Here is a 27195-nt window from a genome sequence, read left to right on the forward strand (position 1 = left end):
TTCCAGCTCCTACATCACATGAAAGACAACTAAAAATACATTAAATACTTCTCCATACAAGCAAGTTTAAAAAATGCTGCAATAATGTTAGGTGCTGAAAGTAAAAGTGTGTGCAAAGTTATGAAGAGAAACAAAGGAAATAAAAAAAGATTACAGTCTTTCTGCTGAAGTGTGGTCTGTGATATAGCAAGAGAAAACCTTGACAAGGTTCAATTTCAGAATTTCAGCATGTTTTGGGTTTTACAAAACTGTATCAGATACTGAAGGCTAATCACAGATCTAACTAATATTGTTTATTACTGATTGGCCAATGCATATCCATCTCTCAGAACACATATGCCAAGGAAATAATGTAATGACAGTTATGCTGAGAGTCCATAATAATAAAAAAAATAATAAAAGAAAAACAGTAATAGATGCTTCCCACATGCTAAATGGTTTATGTGGAAATTTAATAAGCTAAAGGTGCTAGTGTATAAGACTGGAGAGTGTACTTTACTGGAATCACAAATAAAATATGCAAACACAAATTAACAAAACATGTGAATGGTAAGGTTGGAGCTGGCTGCAGTTTCTGAAGCTGTTTGCCTGCCTGACACAATAAGATAATACAAATTTGCATTATATTCTAGATTTATGTCACATTTACTTTATATTCCTGATTTTTATTTATACTGTAGGCTCACTGCGACTACCAGTTTAGGTTTTTTTTGTTTATAGCCTTATTGTTCCTTCAGCTGGGACATCTGTACACTTTTGATAAGAGTAATTCTTATTAAGAACTCAACTTGCAAAATGTGTGATGCTGGGAGGTACTAGTATCAAGGATTACTCACCTTAGACCAGTCTCCCATTCTCCAGACATAGCATTTGGAATAGTCCTCACAGTCCTCTGCTTCTTTAGGTCTTGTGGACAAAACACATTTCTTGCGTGGATTGGTGCACCTCACAGTCCGATGCCGTACTCCCTTACCACACTTCACAGAGCACTGTTGGAAAAAATGGTTTTCCAGATTTCTACAAAATTCACTTACCCCATTTCATCCCCTTCTATATGACTCCTGCCAGGTCAGCATAAATATTTCACAGCTTCAGTGATCTCCTAAATTCCAACCTTCAATAGCATCAATACTAGATTTATTAAAAAAGAAAAACTGAACAAAAATTCTTTAGGGGACAAAATGATAATTGATTCATTTTTACCTAAAATTAGATAAAAAATTACTTGCTTAAGGACAAAATAGTATTTGGAATAAGAAATGATCCAAGACGTCATGATTAAATGAATGCAAAATTTTACACTAAAAACATAAGGCAATCTTTCTTCTTCCAATGAAATGAAATATAATGAAAGAAAATCAAAATAACATTGATAGGAATAAGACATGAAGCAACTTATATATTGCTAACAGAGATATGTACTAACAGAGATATCTACTAGCAGAGGAAAGCTCTGTTGGTGTCCAACAGCCTTTTTTGGGAGGAGGAAAAAAATGCAGAATGGAAAAGTAAATATTCCAAAATGATGCAAGAATCCAGACTGAACATGAAAAGTCAAAGTCACTATATAGTCAGCATGTGAAAGCTCTTTTCAAGTTGCTTAGAAGGTCCTAATCTATGGGGTTTTTTCACCATTCCCCCTTATATAGCCAAAAATGATGCCATTTCCTTCTCAAAACATTATCACTGCTTTTGATCATCCCACTGCTTGCAGTTCAAAACTCTCCTGTGCCAAGCTGATTATAACCACAGGAAGCAGTAATGGCTAGCTTCCTACATAATGGTGATAGTAGGAATGGCCACGGGAAATACCTCGCTCTTCAAAAAATATTTTTTGCTTCCAACAAAAACATGCTCTCTCATTTCTCCTCTCTCAAGTAAAACAAACTGAATGAACAATCTGTGATTCTGATTTCTTTTACTCATCACTGTAAATGGATGCCTTTCTTCTCACAACCAGCTCTTGCATCATAAAACTGTGTACCTCACCAGAAACTGGTGTTACCTATATCTCCTATCTCTACCTTAGCATGTGCTTTTCATCTTTGAAAACATTCCCTATTTGTTAGCTCTTTCTTGCTTGGGGATCAAGGAGTTCTGCTGAGTAGAGCAATTGAAAGAAGGGACTGCACCCACATTCAGAAGCTGCTATTCGTATTTTGATCACAGAGGTATTCATGGCACAGCTTCTAGTATGGGAGGCAATCAGAATTGCCTTTACTCTTTCAGTGAAAGGAGAAGTTCCAAATAACCCTTTCATCTTGTCCAGATGGTAGTGAGAACAATACTCTTCTTCCTCCAGTTAATTTTAGAAGAAATCAAAGATGAAGTAAGCCTAATAGACAAGCACATTTAAAGAGCTTTTTGAACAATGATTATATTTTACAGCAATACTTCAGGATGCAGCATATGTGAAATTGTGTTATTTACAAGCTCATTTGTCTACTGCTGTTGGTTTGGAAAAAGAGCAGAAAAGAAAGAGGAAGGGAAGAAGATGTCCTTTTTTTTGCCAAAGGCTCCCCTCAAAGCCTCCCTGAAGCAGGATGGCATCACTCATCTGCTGATCAACATCCCTTGGTACAAAAGTACATCCCAGATGATTCCACTCTGAACCCAAGGTCTTGTAGCTGATAAGTGGTGCCTTAATTCTATTTCCCCCAAGTTACCCACTACTGCACACAAGACATACTTGATTATACGTGCTTGAGAACTGGCCAGAAGAGATCTGCACAACATTAACTAGGTAAGATGCAGTAGCTCTACACAGCTGGTTTTCCTAGCCCCTGAACCCTTTGCCAAAGCACTGCACAAGGACCATGAAAATTATTAGGCTGAGCTGTGCCACTTGATGCTGAAAAAAACCATGTTTCCAAAAAATACCAAAGCACAAATAACGACTGTGGAGTATCTGGAGAATATGGAGTATAAGTAAATGCATCACCTCAGACCAGACTCCTGCCTCCCACACTGTCATGCAGTCCTGGCCTTCACAGCGCTGTGCAGAAGCAGGCTTTGGCCCCAGACAATCCCTCTCCCTAGCTCTGATCAGGGTCCCATTTCTGAGCTGCTGTGTGCAAGCTACTTGTCTGTTCTGGGTTCCTTTTCCACATGTCCTTGAACATGGTGTCCATTCTGTCATCATCCATCTGCAAAAGAACACAAGCAATGTATTAATACAAAATCAGGAGGGAAAAAATGCCTTCACATCTTATTCACTTATTCTAAGTGTATACACCCAAGACACACTTGCATCTTTTCAGCCTCCTTTTACTATCATTTTGCTAATGGAGTATTCATGAATCCAACATATATTAAATTTCATACGGTATTAATGAAATCCTAACCTTTCCCCAGACCACTACTCCTATGTTTTCAAACTACTTTCCTCTAATTATAATCCCAATTAGAAAATTTCCAATATATATATACATAAAGATGACAGATCCCTGACCATCCCTGCCTGTTATCCTCTGTATGTCTATCTATCTCAAGCATCTAAAGCCCAGCATTCCTTGAAAACACCGTGTTGCAAGAATCACTCAAGTGTGAAAGACTCATTGCCCTCGAAAAAGGACAAAAGCCCAAAATTCTTCATGTTCTTCAGAGTAAAGCCTAACAGGTTGCATGGCTTAAATCACAATCGCAGGGAAGGCTGATGCAGTTTGGCACAGACCACATACCTAGAGAGCAATTGTTCTAGAACATAATTTTCCCCAGATGTTCTGTAGATCCAGATTATGGCCATGTGCCTTTAAAAAAATCAAACAGCTCTGCCCCTGATGTTCTGTCTCCTGAAAACACAAAAGTTTTCAAGGAGACTTAGTTTGCAAGGAAAGTTTTTAGGAAACCGATATTTAGTAACATTTTTTTCAATCTTCTGTCATGCATTTGTCGCAAAAAAATGAAACATTTAACTGAGGAGGTTTTTTGTTATCTGCCCAGATATATAATTTACAAATCATGACCTGTCAAGATGATGAAATACACTTCAAGATATTTCTTCATAGGCCCATAGCAAATAAGTATTTATGCAAGTGTATGCTTTGGTAACATTTCTGCCTGAAAGGTAATAAATTTTTGTAATCATCATTTAGAATGCTTAAAAATTTGGATTATTAAATCTTTCTACGTTTCTCAGAACAGCATCTCTGAGTATCAATTAGCAAAGTTTTAAAATTGTCACTTAATAAGCTGGAAAAAACACAGAATACTGAAAATTTATGGTAGACAATGCCTCAGAAAAAGGTCAGATTATTCCATTTCTATCCATTAAGTGAACAGTGGTGCTAATAAAACAAAATAAAGGTCTTCTCAAATATGCATACAATGAAGTTTAAATAATCCATCCAAAGGGTAATGCCCTATTTTGTGGAAGACCAAATGTCAGTTGTTTTGTCTTACTTAAAATGTATCATACTTCATATTTTATCAATTTCAGTACTCATCCTTTCCAAGAAAGCTATGCCTTCTCGTTCACTTTACATACTTTCTTCAACAGTATTTGCATTTAATTTATTTTGCATTATTTTGTTTAAAAATGCCATCTACCTGTCCTCCAGATGACTGCAGCAGACTGATCCTAGTGCTTACTCCTGGGGATGCTAGCCAGCTCTTGCTAGCTGCTTTCCCCTCCCTTGAAAGGTGTGGACTTCCTCTAATTTGCTTTTAAAAAGTACATGCAATTCTGGAGGACCTCCTTAACAAATAATTTTTAGCTGCCAAGTGGTACGACTCTGAAATGGGCCCCTGTGCTGACCTGGTCAGCCAGGGCAAGGAGCAGGCTGCCAGCTCAGCTGCAGGAACACCAGTGGGTGGAGGGTGGGATTTGCTTGGCACAGGCTGTGCACAGAGCTGCCTCCTGCCTCCTGCAATGCTCAACCACCAGAGTCCAGCTCAGTCTGTTTGTTGATCCACATACAAGGACTTCCCTCTCCTGGGGTGAGAGGAAAGACTGGAGTGAGGGGCAGGCTCGCTACACTTCAAGCTGCATTAACATAAAAAAAAAGTGATAAACAGGGATTTGTTTATTTATGTACTATTTAGGGTACCCAGAGTTTATGCAGAGCTTTAAAAACACAAAGCTTTGCTTCAAAAAAAAAATCCCACTAAAACATATCATTAATTAGGAATATGGGATTAAATCCCATATATGTCTTTATATAAAGAGCATTAAAGTTTTGTAGCACAGATCAGTCTGTGAGAATACTTCCTGAGGAAAGGGATTAACTGCTTTACTGGATAAGAATTTATTCAGGCATGGTGCTTATGGACTCTCTTTCATTAAAACTCAGGAGAAACAATTTCTAGCATTTCTGTTTTCCCTTTATTTTGCATTATAATATTTTGAATGAATGTATTTACTGCCCATTCATTGCGAGAAGTAGTCCACTGCTTTTACATCTAGATATTATAGTTTAATTTAACCAAATCACTATTACCTTGTCTGGCAGGGTTGCTCATTGCACTTGCGGATCTGTGGTTCAGGTTTTGTTAAATATTTGCACTTCTTGTTGTCAACAAGACTGATATTCTTGTTCATAATCTTTGTGCAAGAGACTGTTGTCTTTCTTTCACCTGGAAAAAAAAAAAGAAGCAGGGTTTTGAGGAAATCCAGAATATGCAAATTGTTAAGCACACAGATACACCTATTTCATACACAGTTTGGCTAAAAGAACTGAAAAACCAGTGTAAGAAATTCAAAACTAGCAGGGAATCTGAAAGAAATCCTACAGTTTGTAGGGAACATTGTGAGTTTCTAATTTAGCCTTTGCACACCAGCATCAAGAGTCTTTCTGCTTTACTCCTGCTACTAATTATACGCCAAACCCCCACTCTTACTGGAATAATCTTCTTTCTCAACCACTGCAACTCCATCACTGAGCAATGCTTGAAGAAAACTACAAATATGAGGAAAGAAATGACAAATTGTGGCTGGCATTCAGATAAAGGCAATCAGCACATGCGTCCTTCAGCTGGGAGCCTGCACTATTTCCCATGAACTAAAGAGGCCAGATGACCTGATCTGCAGGGTCAGAAAATCATTTAGGAAGCGGGGTACTGCTGCAGAGATCAAGTGCATGCTGTGTACAGAGTCCTTGTCCAGATGGTGGCCTGGAGCCTGGTGCCTCTTGAACATGGAAACATTAGAAATTAGAATTTATTGTAATACTGATCACAAGCAGTAACTTGCAATTAGACTAGAGCCTTTATTTTAGAAAACTAGCAGCCCTTGAATTCAGGATTTCAGTTAGAACCATTTTTTCTTGTAGTTACTTTTACTCTGTCTGGAAGTTTACTGGCAAAGGGGCTGTGTGGGAGCGGGGCAGGCTTAAGCATGAACATTCACCAGAGGTGAAAAATGAGCCAGTGGATGAAGCAGTTATGTTATAAATGCACACTGTGTGCATGACCGCTGCTGACATTTTTACATAGGGCTTGTGTACGTGAGAGCACATGCAACTAATCTATCATATCACAGGGTTTGAAATGTTTGACAGTTCTTTCTGCACTTATATATACATCTATGTATTCATATTCTCTCCCATGCAAAGAAAGCTTTTCTGCAACACAGGAGGTCACAGATCAGTTACATGTGCAAATATACACAAAACCACATGTCCTCATCAATAGTTTTATCCTCACACATGCTTTGAGCAATTAAGCAAAACTATTGATAATTGTATTATTATTTATTCAGATTAATCAAAATATTGATGTTAAATTTTAATAAAAAATACTTAAAGAGGGTAAAAACTGGTATTTTGATTTCATTACTGCATGATATTTAAGCCAGAAAGTAAAAGAAAAGTGAAAATAGTTTTGTCCAAAGTAAGAAAAATATTTCAGTAGTATTTCAGAATATTTACCTTCTAGGGAACTTTGTAATAATTCAGCTATTTTATACAATAACATAAAATGAAGACCAGTTACAACACAAAAAAGAATTATAAACATTAGAGTAAAACATTTAAATATTTATTTAAGCATTAATATAGAATAAATTACTGACATACTGCATTTTAAGATTTCTGCAGATGATAGAAATATTTAGAAATATCTGGGGCAATAATGACAGACTGTAGTAGCATTAAAATTATTCTAAAAATACACCAGGAAACTGTAAAAACTGTGAAGTCACAAGTAAACTGGGATGCACTATTAAGAATCAGAGGATGCTACTAGCACCATGAACAAAATACTTTCTAGGGAAGAAGCTTTCCTACCAAACCACAAAAAGCATGTTTATGGAAACTACAGCAATCTTTCAAGACACCAGGATTGTTCACACAGTCAGAGGAGCTAGAACACTGTGTTCTTTATGCTGATGTTATGAGAAGGAAAAGCATTTCCAGGCTTTCCTATTCAATCACAAGGTGCATGGCAGTTTTCAGAACTGTTGATGAGAGCAACCACGACCGTCAAAGCTGTCGGCATGAAAGACAGCTATCAAAATCTACCCACTGACTAACTGCACAAAGTATAAACACATCACTGTACATGGCATTTATTTGAAAAAAACCCCTATCTGAAGTGGTTTTAAGTGTAAGTAAGTATCGTTTTAAATAACATCTTCTAGAAAACAGTTTGAAAGACTTTCATTACATCAATACTGCTCATATTCCAATATTTGTTTTCAGAATCATGTTTTGTTCTTCCAAAATCACTTTTTTATGTTTAATAAACTCAGGAAAAATATCATATCAGTATACTAATATCTGCTGTCGCAATATTTGTTCCATATGTTTTTGGATCATTCTCAACTCATGTTACTAACTGTACTTATTTGATCTGAGACTGGGATTCAGCTTTTCTGTGGTTTGAAATGTCTCTTACAGATCATTTATCTTCAGGAGTTCCAAATGCAGAGCACAATGCACTTTCTATTCTTGTTCTAGCCCTTGCACTTGTATTTCTTCTTGGCAACTGTGTCCTGAATTTGCTTGTTAGTCTAGATTTTGTTCTGTCATTACCATCTTTTGCTACTTTTTATATTTAGTTTTGATCTCATCCTAGAGCTATCACAGTATTTTTAATGCAGTCAGAAAGCATAAGACTGACATACGTCTACATTGTATGGAAACATACAAACCACAATGAGGATATTAGTATTAAATATACAACATTGACCATCAGAATCCTAATTACATATAAACATACAGTGCTTATACATATAGGTGTGTATTGTATACACACATTTGCACTACATATATACATGCATATTGTATGCACATAGTCGTTTTTAATGTGTTTTTCATGTGTGTGCCTCTGTGTGTGTGTGTGTTTCTGTGTGTTTGTACATTTTCTTTTTATTTTACCTCCTCCACATACAGCATCACAGTCTTCCCAGGTAGAATGTGTCCACATGAAAAGGGGCTCTGGTACTTTAGAGCTCTGATTTTCAGGGAGAGGATCCAATGGGATTGTGTATTCATAGTGTAAACCATAGCTCTGGTCGTGGAAGAGCAGCACCTGCAAGATACAAAGAACAAAAACCTTCCTACATACAGAGACACTATGGAAGACAAGCTCCAAGCCGCAAGTAGATCGATCACCTTGAAAAGCACAACAGAATGACTTGAGGCACTACTGCCTTTCAGCCCTCCTAAGGGATTTGCTAGAATAAATTAATTAGAGCATCCAGATTAAGCCAAAGGAAGAAAACATTTTGCTTTATTAAGAAAATTCCTTTAATTTAAAGGATTTGAATTTTATTAAGTCCTTTGCCGTCATCTCTCCCTTTTTCTTTATGGTCGCTATTAACTTTTCCTCTCCTAAACCGAAATGCATCGAAATTCCACTTTTTTCACAGAGAATTTGGTGATTGCAATCCTGAAATGGTGATGCTGTGCTATAGTCTGCAAGAGATTTCAGAAAAATACCTGAAAATAATTTGAATTTCTCTCCTTTGGCACATCAGCTTTTTATGACATTTGTAGGAATGCTGAGACCTTCAATGCTGCCTCAACAACATAAAGATTGCTCTTGGATTTAAATGCATTTTTTTACAACAAGGCTGACATACATCTCTCTCCTCACCCCCTCCTTCCCACATTCGTAGATATATATGTAAACACAAAATCAGGTATATCTTACACAGATCTCATTCTCTTCAGGAGTCTGGAAAAAATATTAGTTACTATCCTATATCATAGGAATCAAGTAAAAAAACTGAATTGTCATACCAGTAAATGTAAGGGTGATGTTGTGGGACCTTTGGCTGATATTTTCTCCCAGAGACCTCTCCGAACATAATGGACTGTGGTCCCAGCAATATTGAATGTTCCAGAATGTTCTATCTTCCAATCACTATTGATTGACTGTTTTCCAGCATCCCTAAGAGCTGCAAAATACATGAAAAAAACCCCAATATAAAAGGTTCCTGTTCAGTAGTGATTTTCTTCTCCTCTCACTTTCTGTTCAGATAATTTAAAAAGCAGGTGAAATTCACCTAACTCTGATTGCAAAGATATTTATGGATCCTACTTTACATGAACTTCAGTTGATATGTGCTTCAGAAACACATTCTGGAGGGAATGCCTGGCAAAATTGTGTGTATTTAACATTACTTCAAATTAATACTTCAAATCAGCATTTTAATGCCTGAGAAGACTGACAGACTCTAGCATAACTCACAATTTAAACACTGAATTACTTTAAGGCAAAGGGAACTATATTCTCTGTTCCCAGGGTGGCCATTTCTATAATCCGTAAAAGCACGGGAAACACAATTTTCACAAGGGACTCTTCAAGATTTGTGGACCTAAGCTAAAACTTAAAAAAAAAAAAATTCTAGTTCAAAATTCTTTTGTCTTTAATAACTACACTTGCCTTTTCTGCACCTTAGAATTTGATAAGACTTTATACACTTTCACCATGTAATTGCATGCTTCTAATTAATAGGAAAAGCTTCTTCTTTTTGGCTGAATCATTTCTCATGTTGATCTAATTTATATTTAAAAATATGATCAAACCAGACAAGATATATTTCATACACTGAAAAGAAAGAATTCTACATTTCTAAAATTGGCATTTTCTATAGTAAATGAAATAGATTCTTCAGTAAATTATTTGTAATTTTATTTTATTTTGGTCCATTTTATTTGGTATGATATTTTATTTTGGTCCAATTCACTTTGTTTTAAATAATCATGTGAAGTAGACTTGAAGAGATCTTCTGTACAAGAAGTTTCACATGTCTGACTTCCTTGAAATTGCATGTTTGGCATCGGATTGTTGTAAGAGTACGTCCACATGTTCCAAAATTTCCCTTTTTAAAGTTGTAAGTTAATGTGAGTCATTCCTGTAATCATGTCCTCTCCTATTCATATTTATACTGTTATGTTTTGTTTCTATGGGAAACAATGGCAACAGGCCTATGGGCTGGCAGGAATCCAATTGAATAAGACACCACTGAAGTGTACAACTGCAGCACTGTGTAATAGATGTTAAGACTACAAAATCCATTAACACTGTATAACAGTCTTGTACTAAAAAGAACCAGTGATTCTACAAGATTTAAAAAACAGTATTTTAAGTTAAAGCATTCAATTATTAATGGTAATTAAGTTCTATTCAGTGTTCAAACTGTTGGGGCTAATCCTCTTCTCAGTGGAGAAATTAAAGAAATACACTCAAACATGCCAAGGTCCAGCCGGGTCATGCTGCTCAGATGGAGCAGCATCCTCTCCCCAGAGAGCAACAGAAATCATTCTGTCTGGTCTTTAAAGTGAATGCGTGTGCCATAGCATGCAGACATGTGCAGGAAGCTGGAATCCCAGCTCAGAATACAGAAATATGCCAGATCTTGCATTTTCTGCTTTCAGATTCCTCATATGAGTCACTGGTCTTAGAAAAAGCCAGAAAGTGTGTCCTCAAGCCTTAAATGTGGATTTGGATTCAGACAGTGCAGCTTCTGTTCTTGACTCTGTCACACCCCATTTTGTAAGCAAGTTCACTGAGTTTTATTCCATACTGCACATATATTCCTATTCTGCTTAACTTTTGACAGAGGAGTTTACTCTATACAAGGTAACCCAAAATAGGAAGAACATTCAGGACACAAGATATCCTCTCTCAGGTAATTCAAGCAATAAACCTACACCTGAAAAGACCACCAAAGAACACTTGGACTGGGAAAGCCTACCACAACTTTAATAATGTAACCACAACCACAATTTCTGTGCTAAACCAAGGGGACTAATTACAGCTGTATCTCTGTTGAGCACAAAACAGCCATCACAACAATGGCATTTAAGTGATGGTGATGAGTGCAATGTATTTTTTAATTACTGTGCCAAGATTATACACCTGTCTAATTTTAATGAGGTGTGAGAGGATAAAAAGCCAGACAGATGCAACAAATCAGTCCATCTACTGTTTTCCCATTTCTCAGTGGGGAGAAGCAGTATCCTGGTTCTGGTCCTCCATTTGGTAAATCAGTACCTACTAATAATTTGGTTTTCTTAAATATGGACAAATCACTCTACTGTATTAACTTAATGAATCTTGTTTTCTGCTTTGTCCAAAATATATTCATATTTCAAGAAAAGTGTCAAAATAATGCCATTTTGACTGACCCTTACTTTTCTATAGAAAATGTAGAAATAATCTGAAATTCAATTCCAAATGAAAGTACAGTCAGTGATATTTTTTGTCAATGAAGTAATTCCTTCACTTCCATTCAGGTTATCAGGTGTCCCTTCAATACATTTTAAGAACATTAAGACTTGAAATTTAAGTAATTTTTGGAAACAGCAGGGCTAAAGCTAACTGATTGCTAGTTGCCAGTGTCCTCTGCATTATCCTATTCTCTTCAAAAATAATGCAATAGCCCTTGTTCTTCAGCCAGTGGGCACTACAGCAGGCTGCCATGATTTTTCAAATGTACTTGAGAGCGGCTTGATAACTACATTAGCCAGCACCCTCAGGACTGCGGGATGCATCTCACTGAATCCCATATATTTGTGTATGTTCAGGTTCCTTGGGTGGTCTTAAAACTGATCCAGGATGGGAGGAACTTCATTCCACCATTCCCTGCCCTGGTATTGAAGGACTTGAAAGATGTGGAAAAAGTGTTTACCACTGAAGCTGAGGCAAAAAACTGCGAAGCACTGCAGCCTTCTCCACATCCACCACCATTAGTTTTTCTTGTCTTATTTTTCAGTGTGTGTTGTGGGTGTGTGTATTTTCTTTACTATCCCCTTTTTGACTAAAAACCTGTAGAAACCCTTATTAACCTCCTCATTCCTTGCCAAAATTAGCACTATCTGTGCCCTAGTTTTCCTGAACGCATCCCCACATATATGAGCATCATCTCTATATAGTTCCCAGGATATATATTCCTAGTTCCACTGCCTGTGCATTCCATTCTTACACTTTGTTTTTACCAGGAGGTCCATTCTCACCCATGCTATTCTTCTGCCTTCCTTGCTTGATTTCTTATATGTTGGCATAGTCAAGAGCTTTTGCAATCTAGGAAAAATTATTATCCTTAATTGTGACTAAAACTATTATCCTAAATCTTTAACAAGCTGCTATCCTAAATCTTTAATGAGCTCTGCTTTGCTCTGGTAGACCCAAGGGCAGTTTCCCAGGTGTTACTATCTACCAATTCCTTAGACAACTGAAAGTTTGCTCTCATAAAATCCTGGCTTTAGTCTTCACCCAGCCCATATCCCTAAAAATCATGAGTTCCTGCAGGGCATGATCATTGCAGTCTAGGCTGCCACAAACTCTCCAAGTAGTTCATCTGGGTTGGGAAGAAATCAACAAGGTCCAGGAACACCATTACTTGGGTCTATAGTTTTGATTAAAAAATTATCCTCAGTACACTCTAAGAGTCTCCTGAACTATTCACAGGTTGGTGTGCTGTTTTTCCAGCAGATATCAGGTTACTGAAATTGCTAAGCCAGATCAGAGACTGCAAGCATGATGATTCCTGTAGATGAAGTAAGAGCACTTCATCAACAGACTTCGGTTGGTCAGGCAGCCTGTTGTAACCTACCAATAAAGAAGTTTCATTCCTTGGGCTGGTCTTTATTTTTTACCCCTAGGCTCTCAACCATTTCCTGATTTCCTCTATAAAGGAAAGTTTGAGACCAAACAGAAATAGTATTGGCCTGTATTGACTAATTTCAAGTACAGAACCAAGTATGGTGCCACATAAAATTAGCATAAAGAACTGTAAGACAGAAAACCAATCAGAAACATGAAAGACTTTAATATATTTTACCTTTCAAATTTTTAACCACAGCACTGTGAAGAATCTCGTTTCTAAGATTAAAGACTTAAGTTCTCACCCCAAAACTTTCATTAGGCTATGCCTATTCAAAAACTATTCCTCTGCAATTCAAATTCTGATGCTTTCAAAATAACTTAAAAATGCAGAAAGTTTAGATACCTTGTGCTAGCCAAAAAAAAAAAAAAGGTGAAAAGGTGCAACCATACAGGTTTTAATTCAAGATATGACAATTGACCTGTTACCTGGTCCCCAAAAAGGCTTAAAAAAAAAAAAGGTGTAAGCTCAACAAAAGATATTGCACAGAAATTCTGGCAGAGCCTCATTCAGATATAAACGAGTAAAATTAGTGAAAACAAAATCAAAATAACAAAAAAATAGAAGCTAACTGGCAACTTTCACAAATGAGCATAATGAGTGATATTATTTCATGGACATAAAAAAAAAATTCATTCTTTTTGCCTTTTGTGGGGCAAGGGTAAAACCAGTTTGCTGCTCATGAAGAAGGAATAAATTTCCCTAAACAAAATGCCAGCATTTATTTATTTATTTTTAATTATTCAAAAAATAGAAAATAATAGTATTTCTATTCCCCACATATGTAAATAGAAAGACAAACTTCAGTTATTGTTTTAACACTCTTACATATCCATGTCTGCGGTTCATTGGGGAACAATTAAATATTCCAGATCTCTAAACGTCCTGGGAAGGTGCAGGCCTCAAGGCAAACCAGCAGTCACCCACTAATAACCTAAACTATCATAATTAAGATTCACCATCTTCAACATTCTCTCAGTTGAAGTAATGAGAATACTCACACACTTCTTAAAATGTAAATATTTCTTATGAACATAAATGTCCTGGGGTGACGTTATGATGCTTGCATTCATCTGTTCTGTGCCTTTAAGACCAGCTCTGAAGAGTGGAAGTTTTGTTTGGGTTTCTCTTATCAGGAACACAGAGACAAGCGGTACATAAGGCTGTTTTTCACTTCTTCCTTCAGCTTGCTGCTTTGCTTGCTCCCTTTTCTGCTCTTGCTTCTGCTCTGTTTTGGCCTCTGCTTATTAGCTAGTTCTAGCTAAACAGTCCACATTGCTTCCTGGACTGTTTCTCCTCTTCTGTTTCTGTGACCACCTCAAACCTGCTCTGGACTGGGACCCGGGAACACCAAGGGTTCGGCTGCAGCGGCTGGCCCAGTGCCAGAGGGACTGAGAACAGAGCAACCACCCCCCCCGAAAGAGACTTTCTGATTTTGCCATCTTTCTCAAAGCGGTGTCATCGGGTATTGTTCATTTTGTGTGCTGGGGGGGGTGTTGTGTCTGTCAAATAAACAGGTTCTTTCCACCTCTCTCCAAGGAATTTTTTCCCGAACCGGTTGGGGGTAGGGGCCGTGTGGGTTTTGCTTTCTGGAGGGGCCCTCCTTTGCAGATTCTTTAACAAATTTGCCCTAAACCAGCACAATAACTAAGAACAGTGACCAAGCCAGGGAATTTTTCATATCATTGTCCTACTTCTCATTCAATGTCTCTCTCAATTTAAATTTAAGCACTTTACAAAACAATACCAATTATGAAATCTCATATTTTTGCTTAAACCTTGTAACAATAATGATAACAGAGCGTATTCTCTTACACAACTTCTTTAGACCTCATTAAAAGAGAAATACTTTTTTTAATCAGTGAAAGACAATTTCACTTAAATGGAAAAACTAAAAGAAAAAAAAAATCACTGTGATTAAGTTTGTCTATTAGAAGATTCAGACAATTCAAAATAGTGAAAGAATTACTTTTCTGCTTTTTCAGTCTAACTTTAGAACTTCTGTTTGACTTTTTTAGTGAACTTCTTTATGATGCCCAGTGTCTTCTTTTCTGAGTACAAATTATTTTATGTTTGAGCACAAAATTCTTTTCAGTAGTTTTAACATACTTTCCATATAAAAAATTGAAAATGTGCAAAGATACATATATATACACAGACTTTTTTTACATAATCTAAATACAGTGTTTGTAATATTCTCTAAAAAAGATGAGACAAAAGTCCAAAAGAAGACGTGTATGAAAAATGGTTCTGTAAAAATTTCTTCAGTTCCTTAGACAAGTTCTTCACAGATCTATTTTTCTATTCAGAGCTTTGTTGAATGACAAAGGCATGTTTAGCTTGCACTTTTCAGTGTTGAGCAAAACTGGACATTAACACTAAACATATATAATATTTACCTAAATAACTGTGAGCTGGTTTTTCTTCCACAACTTTGATTCTTCTTGCTCCTGCAGGTATCACCAAAGCTTCCACATAACCTAAACATGAGACCAGATGTCCCAAGTTAAGTAGAAAAACAGAAAAGCATAGAAAAGTACATCTTGTATGCTTTCTCATTTCTTCTCCCTTATTTTGCTCCTTAAGTGTAGGAAGTTATAACTTATATAGCAATACTTTGAAGATTCTTGCAAAATTGAAGAAAAGCTATGGAACTGTGTATTTTATGTAACATATATACAATGCTACATAATTAAAAGAGTACGGCACAGTAAAACATAACAAGAACTAGTGAGGCTTGGAGATTGGGGCTGGAGCCAGTGTAGCTATTTCTAGATAAGTGGTTCAGTGTCATCATGACCACCAGATGACTGTAAAATAATTCCAACTTCACTCAGCATGTAAAGACAAATGGCATGATGCTAAAATCTAAGCATCCTCCCACTACTTGGTTTTTAGTTTGTTTTATGTATCTCCTCTCCTTCTTCATTTAACATATTCAAGCCCTGTTATGATAGGCTTTGATTTTGAAATCTACTTATTTGCTTCAAATTGAGATTGTCTCTTGCTAGTGTGGGACTAAGAGAGGACGTTGAACATTTTACTTCAAGTAAAACTCAGTGAAAAGGCAACAAAGGTGGAAACCACTACAGGCAGGAATGTCATTAATAAAAAAATCCCCTATTTTAGATTATCTAGGTACATTTCCCAAGGGGAAAAAATATTTTATCTTTTATTATGTGTAGCTATGTGATATCCTACAACAAAACACTTAGCATTTACAATACTTTTTCAATAATCCTGAAATATGAAAGTTAAAGCAGCATCTTTCATTTCTGTAAGAGATAATAACCCTTCCTAAATATTGCTTACAGCTTCCTGAGAAGCAAAATAACTTACACAAGGGTTAAGATGGCAATACCACAATACTGAGGATTGACACAAACAAACTTGAAAGTGTGTGGATATTCACATTAGCCATTGAAGAGAGCTGACATAATGTGATTTTATTAGCAGGAACTCTCTTTGCTGGTTTTTTATATCTTGTAGTCCTCCAGACTCATCTGGGGTTTGGGATGCTTGATTTGCCTTACATTCTGCTTGAGAGTGCCAGACATAAACATTTGAAGACTATGCGCAACTTTCCCCTCTTGCCTAAAGTACTATACTTAAGTCTAAAATCCACTGAAGTCTTTTATTTTTCTAAGATATGCTGTCTGCTTATAATTACAGTATTTTTGTTGTGATTTACTTGCCACCTCTAAATTCTATTTATTTTTTACTCATGAAACTGAAAGTGCAATGGCAAACAAATGATGATAGTTGGTCAAATGCTGTTTCAAAGAAAAGACTTGTATACATAGCCCAAGATGCACATTAACAGGATTTCAATTCTCTACTGTGTCCACATTATTGTGCTGGAGTCAGTAAGCTATTCCCATTAACAGGACAGATCACAGCAGCATTTGGATATCTGATGTTCATTTTGCATTAGAAATTCTATTGGCTTGTTATGATATGTTATTATTAAAATAAAATCATGAGTAATTAAGAGGTATTAGACTTCTTCATACATTTGGCTTTATGATTTTTCACTGCCTGGCTTAGTTTGGTAACATTGCTCTAAATAAAAAATCATAATTTGGATTTTTATTTTGAAGAACACTAAATGAAGCTAAACACTAAAAGAATTTACAACACTCTATTTGCTAAAAATATAAATCAAATTTCTCATACCCTTTAAAAATCAGTCTCTCCTATGAAACAGAGTGTATCTTAATGTAAGATATTTCCTTCATTTTGCAATTGAAATAATGTGAAATAACTTTGCAACAAATTTGAAAATACTTATGCACTCTTATCCTCAATGTCTTAGCATCTTTAAAAAGCTAAAGTTCTTATAAGGAGCTGCATAATTTTAAGAACTATAGCATTTTTGATTTCCCAATGCTCCAAGTAATTAAAAAGCCATTTGTTTCTTTAGAATTTGAAATAAACAAACAGACATTACCTGCTCCTCTTGTATGGTTAAAATCACCTTTAATAACTTTGCATGACTTTCCATTACCATTGCATATACCACAATGGTCTTCACGAGCCAGCGATCCTAATATACCATCACAGCCAAATTTCTGTGGGAGAAGAAAATAAAAGCTATTGAGACACAGGCCATGTTTTTCATTAAGTTGCTTTTAGTACCAGGTACCTCACCCTTCCTCAAGATGCCTAGCCAGCATGACCCAGCCTTGCTGAGAATGAGGGTTGCACTAGCTCATGGCAGAGATCTGTCCCACAGAAAATTCCCCTCTGACTTTAATGTAGAGTGCTGCATTCACTCTTCCTCGGTGGTTGGCTAACTCTACCTGCTGCTCTCCAAGAGAAACTTGCAGAAACAACTGCAGTCTTATCTCCTGGTGGGACCTGTGGCACATCAGGCCACACTCCACAGGCCTTCCCACTAAGAGAATACAATGTGCCTCTCCTGCTTTCTACTCAAAATTTGGATGGTTCTTTGCTATGCCCACAATGGTAAAGTGCCATTAATGTCAGGACTTATTCTGAATAGGGCATAAGCAGGTCTAGAATACGTAAATATAAATTATACCCGCGTTTTGATCAAAAGCATTCAGTTTAACACAAATTAAGCATCTCCACATTACTGTTAGATACATTTCTATGAATTAATATCAGGGGTAGCTTGACAACGGCCTAATATGAAATAAAGATGCTCTAAAGTCTTAACACATGTGTATGCTTGGTGTGTGCCTGTATACCCAGGTTCAAAACAATAAACTCATACCTGGCATCTACCATCTGCACAGACATCTAGCCCATGCTGGCCACAGGATGTCCCATCCATCACCTTTTCTGTTAGAAGAACTGGTTGATCCTTTCCAGCCGGTGAACAGAATAAAGCACACGGCTTTTCTGTAGCAGCAATGGATGGAAAAACGTGCATTGTTAGAAAAAGGGAACTTTAGAAATACAGAATTATCATCAACACTCTTGTTAAAACTGATAATTGCTTATGCATGACATGCAGCTACATTAGCATAAGAAGGTATCTTACACACAGGGAAAACAAAAAAGATTTTGATCAATTTCTTAGCTGTTTAAAAAACTTGGGTTTTTTTCTTCCTAGAGCATGCTGTTGCTATAAACTTGGCCTACACAGCACTCATGTCATGCTCATTGTTGCAATTAAGAATATACACATTACAGCTGTTGGAATATTTTGGTTGTAATCTATACTTTTATTCTCCTATATTTTTGTCAGATCATAAATATTGGTTAAAAAAGAAAGTTAACACTTTCCAGACTTCCTAACTGTACAGGTCAAGGAGAAAAAAATGAAATAACTGACACACCAATGGAAGAAAAATACATGAATTTACAAAGTTCACATTAAAAAAACAACAAAAAAATCCCCACAAAACCCCTGGAAACATCATTCCTAACATTTTTATGAAGTTCAAGCAGTTTTCCAATAAATGCCTAAAACATTCTGTAAATAATTCCTAATTACGAAAGAGCATAAAAATGCAGTAATATCCTATGTATCCATGTATTCCTAATGGCCACATCATAAACAATGAAGTTTGTCTCACCATTGTGAAAGTAACAGCAAATAGAAGAAACTAAGTCTCTCCTCAGTGGTCAACCAAGTACAAAATGACAGGATTTTTTCATATCTTTGTCAGCAAATGTACATAATCAGAACTTCTTCCTAAATCTGTTGCAGATTTTTAAAAGGATAAAAGTCAAGCCTGAGCCTGAAACTGATTTCACTTGGACACAATCTATGCCACTCTGACTTCATACTGACTTCTAGATTCCTGGAGTGCATTTTTATTAGTAAATTAAACAGTTCCAGGAAACATTCAGGGGCACTGGAATTCTACTGCCTATACAGCTGAACTGTAAAACAGTCTATGCCACATTTTTTTGCATGTGCTAACTAGCACCAGCTCAGTCTAGACTGGAAATTGCCATCTGCAAAGGACTGTTTTCAAAAAAAGTAGTTTTAGCATGCAAAGGAGCAGAAAAGTACAGACAGAGGAGTTTTGTGCCAGCTACAACTTACACAACACAGAGTGGTCTGGGCACATTTAAATTACTAAAATTGACAGAGCCTCAGGGTATCACTAGAGGACCAGTACAAACAGATGTGATCTCTTCTGCCAACATGTGAAGCCAGTCAGACACAAGCCATCTCCAGCTGAAAAGCAGCCTGAGTTTGTGCCCTCTGCATTCCAGTTATCCTCCTTAAACAGTAAACTCAAAGTTCCCTGGGGGCTTTAAGCAGGTATCAGCATTTTTTAAAGGAATACAAGATTGATGACCTAAGCATTATTTTAAAGACACTGAACTCAAAGAGACAGCAACTAAACAGCACCAGACAACTTCAGCAGACGACAGGAGATCACATACAGCAACTATTTTGGACATGGTGCGCAGTTAGTGCTAATTAAGAGAGCAAACAATTAAGGGTTTGAGAATATTGTAAACCGAGATACAGGCATTCTCTGGCTGGTCCACTTTTGTTTCTCCTGAGGGAAACCTCAAGATAACAGGATCACTCAGAAAACAATTAGATCTGTACTCATTAACATGGCACACGACAGTGTCAAGATTTTTTCATTTGAATTAAATCATATTATTCAAAGCCAGATAAACATTTAGATCCTTTAGGATATAAAAAACGTGTTCCTGTGCTAAAACAAAATTTAATAAAACAAACCAAATGAATTGACTTGATAAGCACCTTTGTAACTGTTGAGAGAGTTCTTTTTACAATGAAATGAGCTAACATACAAGCCTAATGAAAATAGTATCTAAAGTTTTCCTTTGGCACCTTGAAAGAAGGCTTAGAAGAAAAGAAAAAAACTTCTTGAGTTAGACATATAATATGTTGATAGCAAAAACAGTCTTCAATGTTTTCTAATGTTTTCTGATAAACTGTTTCAAGAGTAAAAATAATTTACAGTAATGAACTCCTTAAAATTTGGTAACACATGCTTATAGTACTGCTGTGTCATTCTTGGGTTTTCTTTATTACAGCTTGTTATGATTTTGTGAAGTTCTCAAGTCAACTGTTTTCATAACTGATGTGTTTTTGTTGTGCTTTTTTCTTTGTTTGCTTCTAATTTCAATAAATTAAAACACAAGAATTTACAGAAAATTCAGAGGGGTGGAAATTACTGTTCAGTGTTCTAGTAAGAAGGAATTTGTTTTCTTAGTCACTGATGTTTTACACCAACATTATTGCAGCAGATAATGTAAGTCTGACCTCACTATAATCTCACCTGAGCATTTTCCTAATGATACAGTATTTAAGCAAGTTAGTTGCACAGAAACATGCATACAGTACGCCAGGACTTCGTATGCAATAGGTACTAGGATTTATAGAAATCTAACCAAAGTTTACAGCATACATTATCATCACATTGCTGCCAAATCAAACACGGATATGTAAAATACTTCCAATTTTAAGCTTTCTCCTTCCCCAAAAACAAAGGCTCACAACATCAACATTGTCTCTTTGGCTTTGTAGGTAAAAAATATAACTGATATAGCCATGTTTAATAATGGAGCATTACTCCAGAAAGCTGGATTTCTGAGTCACTTCATACTACAATTCTAACTAAAAAGGAAAAAGTTGACTGGATTTTCATTTAAATGTAGTTATTACCTATTAAGTAGGACAAATTCAATGGGAATAAAAGATAAAATATTCTAGAGCATACAAAAGTATTGCGAGATCTTGTCTGTGAAATTAAAATAACTTACCCAAAATACTGTATTTCAGGTTTGTTTGTTTTAGTTTTAACTACATCTTTCTTGATTAACCACAATATCAACAAGCTGGAAGCCATTTAAACAGATTATAAGAACAAGGGAGATAGTTTACACTTACCATCATCAATGACAGCTTGCCACTGGTGCACATGCTTCTGATATGAAGATCTGACACTGAAAGCTTGGCACTGCCAGTCCCTAAAGGCAGGCACTCCAGCAGGACAAGAAGGATTTTCACACACCCTATACTGCATTGTGGGCCCATGACACTGTCCTTCAAGGCCTGAACTAGAAAAGATGGCATAAATACAACCCTTTACTGTTGGCAATATTTTGTCAAACTTACAGTATAGTTTACTTATGGTAGACACAAATTAAAAATAGCAGTTTTTTTTGTTGACACTTAGCATTCAGAAATCACCCACGAAAAACTGAAGTCACAGAACAAAACATGTTTGCCTTCTCTTTATACTGGTTACATTACATGTAAGGAGTGATGGGTGCTAAGCCACAATTTACATTTAGCTGCAAGAAAGCATGAGTACTAGCAGGAGTTCAGTCAGGAAAGCCTGAGATACAGTTTGATATAATTGAGATTTTTCTCTATCTGGGCTGAGCCAAAGGGCCTACTGAAAGGAAGCAACACCTGCAGATTTGCTACCTCTCCTTTTTCTATAAGTCTGGTGTTACGGGGTTCAGACAAATGCTTTGTTTCTCTTTGGTCACTCCAGCTGCGCTTGTAGCTGCTAATGAACAAATGCACAAGAGAAAACTGCAGAAACTGGAGTTCATTATTTGGAACCTCACCTGGAAAAATGAATTAATGAGCATGAAATTAAGACATCCATAAATTCTAGAAAGAGCTTTAAGGTATACAGTTGTGTGGTGTATAGCTTAAAAGTGGTGTTTAAATGGCATGAATTATGAAAGAATTCTGCATATCAAAATTTCTGTTAAATCCTCATGCTTTTGTATAGCCATATACAACTTTTCCTCAAAATTCTTTATGCAAATGTATCTTTTTTAAACCCCCTGCCTATTTTACACAAATCTGCTACACAGTTTTCCATAATTCATCATTTTCCCCCTTGTTTTATTCTTTTTTTAAAACAGTTGATTCGAGCCTTATCCACTCTGGACTAATTTTCCCTATACTTGCCTTCATTACTCCACTCTGTTCCCACTCCTATGCCTATATTTTCTTTTCTTTTTCACTTGGTGTATAAATGACACCAAAAAAAATCAAATTGGTACCGAGTAATTAAAAGGAAAAGACCTTTTAGCTGGTCACTGAGATATAGTGAAACAAATTTCATTCAAGTGAAAAGTAAAAGCCTTTATCCCCAAAGGCGGAAGGTTTTCATTTTCACAAGATAAGGAATCTACATTCTGTTTCCAGATAATCTATCTAAATGTCTGAGAAATGTCTATCTAAATGTCTGAGGGTAGAAAGATCTCTTCACCAAACTTTCAGTTCCTTGGTTTTGCAGATGAGAAGCAGAAGTCAATCTTCTCTAGTTGAAAAATTTAGAGACTGGGATTACACACTAACAATCTGCAAGTCAGAAATTTAAATTTAAGTTTCTGTTGCTTCTTCAGGTGAAGCTTACAAAGAAAGTTTTATTCTTCTGTTAATATTATCCAGGGTCTTGACAGAAGCAGAAAAGATGAAAAATAGTGTTGCCATGCAATAAAATACCTAAAATATGCATTCTTCTAAGTGTTTTCAGTATTCATAAAGTATTAATTGCTTAGAAAAAGGCCAACTATATCTTCATGGGGTCCTGTTCTGATGTAAATTTTGTTCAGAAATTCTGATGAACAGCAATGGAAACCTGAACTTGTTTTTACCCAGGGCATTTGCGTTGTCGACTGCTGATTCCAGTGTTGCAAGTGCGGCTACAAGTGCTCCAGGCGCTCCACTCCCCGTCCATGTGCTCCGTGAAAGAGGTCCGATTGATACAGTCTCCAGCCTTACACCACTAGGTAAAAATTCAGCTCTTGGGTTAATAAATCAAGGCATATGCAAAACAATTCACTTCTCCATGAGCCCACAGGAAGCACAACATAAACATTTGGTTCAATACATCGTTTTCAGATATTTTCAGATGTATTTGAGTCAGATATATTTTTGCCTAGTACTCTCCAAAGCTTTTTTACCTGTCCTAGAAAATGCAACAGTCGGAGACCTTTCTCTGTTTCAGTGGCCAAGGAGCAGGTTCACTTCTTGTCCACAATCTCAAAAGTAAGTTCATTTCCAATGAAGGATACCTCCTTCATTGGAGGTGTCCATAATATGCTGTCTCCCTTCATTTTAGATCGGGCATTGCCTAAGAAAGCATTTTAGGGTCCAGCCCAAACCTGCTGCAGGGATCATTGTCCAGCTGAACTGTGCAGATGATCACAGCACAGTGTCCAGGGCCACTCTCAGGACTTGCTCGGCTCAGCATGACAATTCCCACCAGCAGGAACTTCATCGTCCCTCATTATCCAGTGACAATCTCAACAGAAAGACATATTAGAAGTAATAGAGGAAATGCGATTTTATTCACCATTTGTATTCAAAGATAAATTGGAAGCTTCAAAAAGCTGATGTTGAGAAAGTCTAGAGAATTTCTGGAGTTTATTAAAATAGTAAAAAAAAAACAATGATCTTGCATTCATATGTAATTTACTAGGAAAACTGCAATTTCTCACTCAAAAAATTTTCCAGTCACTATTGTTATGCTTTGTAACCTATGTTCCTATCTCATACAAATCACCATAAACTCTGCAAAATTAGTGCTTTATCAAATTATACCAACTTAATATCTGTCCCATGTATTAGGAAATAGGGGAATTCTCCAGCCTTAGAAATTTAATGATTCAATGATTCAGCAATTACAAAGCAAACCATCATCACTTAATGACATTAACATTAGTAATTTAACTAATTTCTTTTTACTTTCTGAACTGTTGGTAAACCACTGTTACCAATGGATAACAGACTTCCCAAACAAGCCTTGTATTTGTAGCAAAAGAAAAGCTGTCACTAATGCAATCAAGAGACTTCTGTTTCTTTTAGAACACACTTCTGTAAGTTTTAATGTCTATGCTGAATCTTTACCTGGTAGCCTTTTCACCTACAGTTTGAAACTGGCTTTTACTGATCAACTGATGTTAATTTTCTCTCCATAATCATCACATTACAATGAAGGCATAATTATTCCACTTTTAAAAAGTCTTCATATAGGCGGTCTCAATCTTTATATTAGATTTACAATCAGAAAATATAAATTTTGTAATGCTCTTGAAGGTTTCAAACCAGAAATGCTCATATACATTTAAAGTTATTGCTTCAGATAAAATACAAATTTTTCTATTGAGATAGCATCTGCTCTCTGTGCAGCCTAAGGGATTTTTTTTAAATTCTTAACCCCCAACCAAGTAGGATAAGCTATGCAAACAACATTTCCATCACTTTCTAAGACCCTAAGAGGAGCACAAGACAACAATACTTATCTCCACAAGACCAATTAAAAAACCCCAAAGCCAGTGACCTGTGTAACCTTAACCTCATCCTGCACAGACAATAAACAAATAAGAAGAATAATTCTTTCTTATCCCCTGCCATGTTTTGGTGATGAATGCATAGTTTTCTACTGCTATACATAAGTTATCTCTTCAGTCTGGCTCAATAAGCCATTTTAATTACAATCAGTAATTGTGTGTAATCATCATAAGAGGTTCTGCTTTCTTATTCCATAGCATGGGCAGGCCAGTCACAATGTAAAAATTGTGACATCAAACAAAACTCATGTCTCTTACTTTCCAGGTATTGACTTCAGACAGTATCAACTACGAACTTTATCAGAATTAAAATATTGAAGCAATTGTCATTATTTTAGAGATATGAACAGAAATATAACCTGGTTTTCCTTTAGCATGTTATCTGAACATTTGATATTAATTGACTGATTTGATTTTAGGAGAATGATGAGAGTCTTGGTGAATGGAATATGACTCAAAGAGTAAATCACTCCTGTGGGAAATGGCTATCAGCACTGTATCTTGAAAATCCCAAGATGTATGTATGCTCTTTCTCTGTTTTCTGTTTGAAGTTATTTATATTCATTTACAGATATATACAAAGATTACAAATAATTTTAACTAGAAAGCTCTTGAAGGACAATTCATCTTAGTCTGATTCAATGTGTCTGTCATGGCATGTTTTTAATAGAATTTGTGACTCTTAAATGTGCATGGGATTACACTCTTTTACACCATATTTCATGATAACACTTATGCTGAAAGGTTTTAACAACTATCTATCAATTCCTTCAAAGAGACTATTCCTAAATCTTAAATCATAGCTGAGACCTCTATATCTTTGAAAGCTTAAGTTTCTATTTACAGTTGGAAGAGCAACAATTGCATTCTATTCATAAATATGACAAAAAATGTGAAAGAATTTGAAATAAAACAGTGTAAATATTAAAACATCTGTCTCTTTGGCTTTAAATCACTGGTTTTAGGGAAATGTTCTTTTTTCATCTCTTTATTATAATATATATCATATATAATACATTCAACTTTATATAACTTATTTTTATGATAATTGAGGTGAGTAGGAACTTTAAAGAACAGCAAAGAACTATTCTGCTTGTTTCCTTGAATGTTAGATGTTTGGTATAATTAATACTGCTTTTCCACCAGAGGCATACCTTTCCAGTGTCACAGTCTGTTCCGTCCATTGGTGGATCTAGTTTAGTTTTGCATTCCTTCTCACTCTCCACCTTACACCACAACCCAGTGCAAATGACATGCTGAAAACCAAACAAAGAGTAGGCACAAAATTACTTTCTGCATGCAGTCCAATGTTGTCTAAATTTACTAGTTTGATGGTATTGAAATACATTTGAAGACATATTAAACATTAAAAAACAACCAAGTGGGCAGAGTCTGCTTAGACTTTCATTAATTGTGCTTCTCTAGGACTTCCAGATCCCTTTTGTTTGTTCTGCCCCAATGACTGCTGCTGTCATGCTCTTCAATAATTCATAATTCCTCTAGAATTCACTTATCACTCTAGAAAAAAATTCCAAAAGCCATCAAACTTGATCTCCACAAAGAAGCCAAAAGCTACCTGACAAATGAAATATTTTTGCTGGAAAGTAGAGAAGGGAGATGACAGGGGTGCAAGTCAGCAATGAATTTTAGAGATGGAAAGAAAAGCCCTCTGAAGTATCAGAACAAAATACTTTTCACTTTACTCAAAAGAAAGCCAAGCCTTGCAGGATGCTGGCTCACGTTTCCCAAATTTCCCTGGCAGCTTTCCCTATTTTTTCCCTGAAATGTCTTCCTCCTCCCATGGTTTTCAGTCAGGACTGCATTCTCCCTGCTGTCTGTTCCCCCTTAATAATAAACCATGTGGAAGTGAAGGGAGGTCCCGTGAGGCTGAACTGTGTCCTGAGTATTACTGCATATGCACAGTGATCCTCCACAATGGATACTGCCCAAAGCGGGGCAAGAAGGATCAGGAGAGGGGGAGGCGATGCAAGCAGGATAAAAGATAAAGAACAGCTGGGTTTTTTTAAAACAGGGCTGCCAGAAGACCTGGTTTTTCTGAGTGAAATGATTTGTTATATTGGTACACCCAGTAAGAGCCTCTGTGCCTTTTTACACTATGCATGAAAAACTTGTCATAAATCTTATGCTACCTTGAAAAAAGACTAAGAGCAGACAAAACACAATTCACCAAATGATTGTGTTTGAACCAAGGAACAGGGCAGTTCCATCGGGAGTCTTACATGTAAAAATGTCTGTAAAATCAGTTATCAAAAAAAGAAAAAAATCAAAGATTATAGAGGTCTGAAGCATTTTATGGAAACAAGAGACAGGATAGCAGCAGTCGGACTCACTCT

The 27195-nt window shown here is 36.3% G+C and overlaps 1 protein-coding gene across 1 annotated transcript in view; it reads right to left on the minus strand.

Moving 5' to 3' along the window:
• ADAMTS19 (ADAM metallopeptidase with thrombospondin type 1 motif 19) overlaps window positions 1–27195 on the minus strand; it is a 130897-nt gene that overhangs the window by 17433 nt on the left and 86269 nt on the right. The window contains exons 11-21 of the mRNA XM_064735615.1: window positions 25996–26097; window positions 23144–23274; window positions 21411–21580; window positions 18294–18421; window positions 17505–17625; window positions 15454–15534; window positions 9183–9340; window positions 8316–8469; window positions 5439–5574; window positions 2942–3146; window positions 837–989 (exon numbers count right to left, since the gene is read on the minus strand). Coding sequence (XP_064591685.1) covers window positions 837–989; window positions 2942–3146; window positions 5439–5574; window positions 8316–8469; window positions 9183–9340; window positions 15454–15534; window positions 17505–17625; window positions 18294–18421; window positions 21411–21580; window positions 23144–23274; window positions 25996–26097 — 1539 coding nt within the window. The remainder of the gene's footprint in view (window positions 1–836; window positions 990–2941; window positions 3147–5438; window positions 5575–8315; window positions 8470–9182; window positions 9341–15453; window positions 15535–17504; window positions 17626–18293; window positions 18422–21410; window positions 21581–23143; window positions 23275–25995; window positions 26098–27195) is intronic.

The sequence above is a fragment of the Zonotrichia leucophrys genome, chromosome Z (assembly GCF_028769735.1).
Source record: "Zonotrichia leucophrys gambelii isolate GWCS_2022_RI chromosome Z, RI_Zleu_2.0, whole genome shotgun sequence".
NCBI lineage: Eukaryota > Metazoa > Chordata > Aves > Passeriformes > Passerellidae > Zonotrichia > Zonotrichia leucophrys.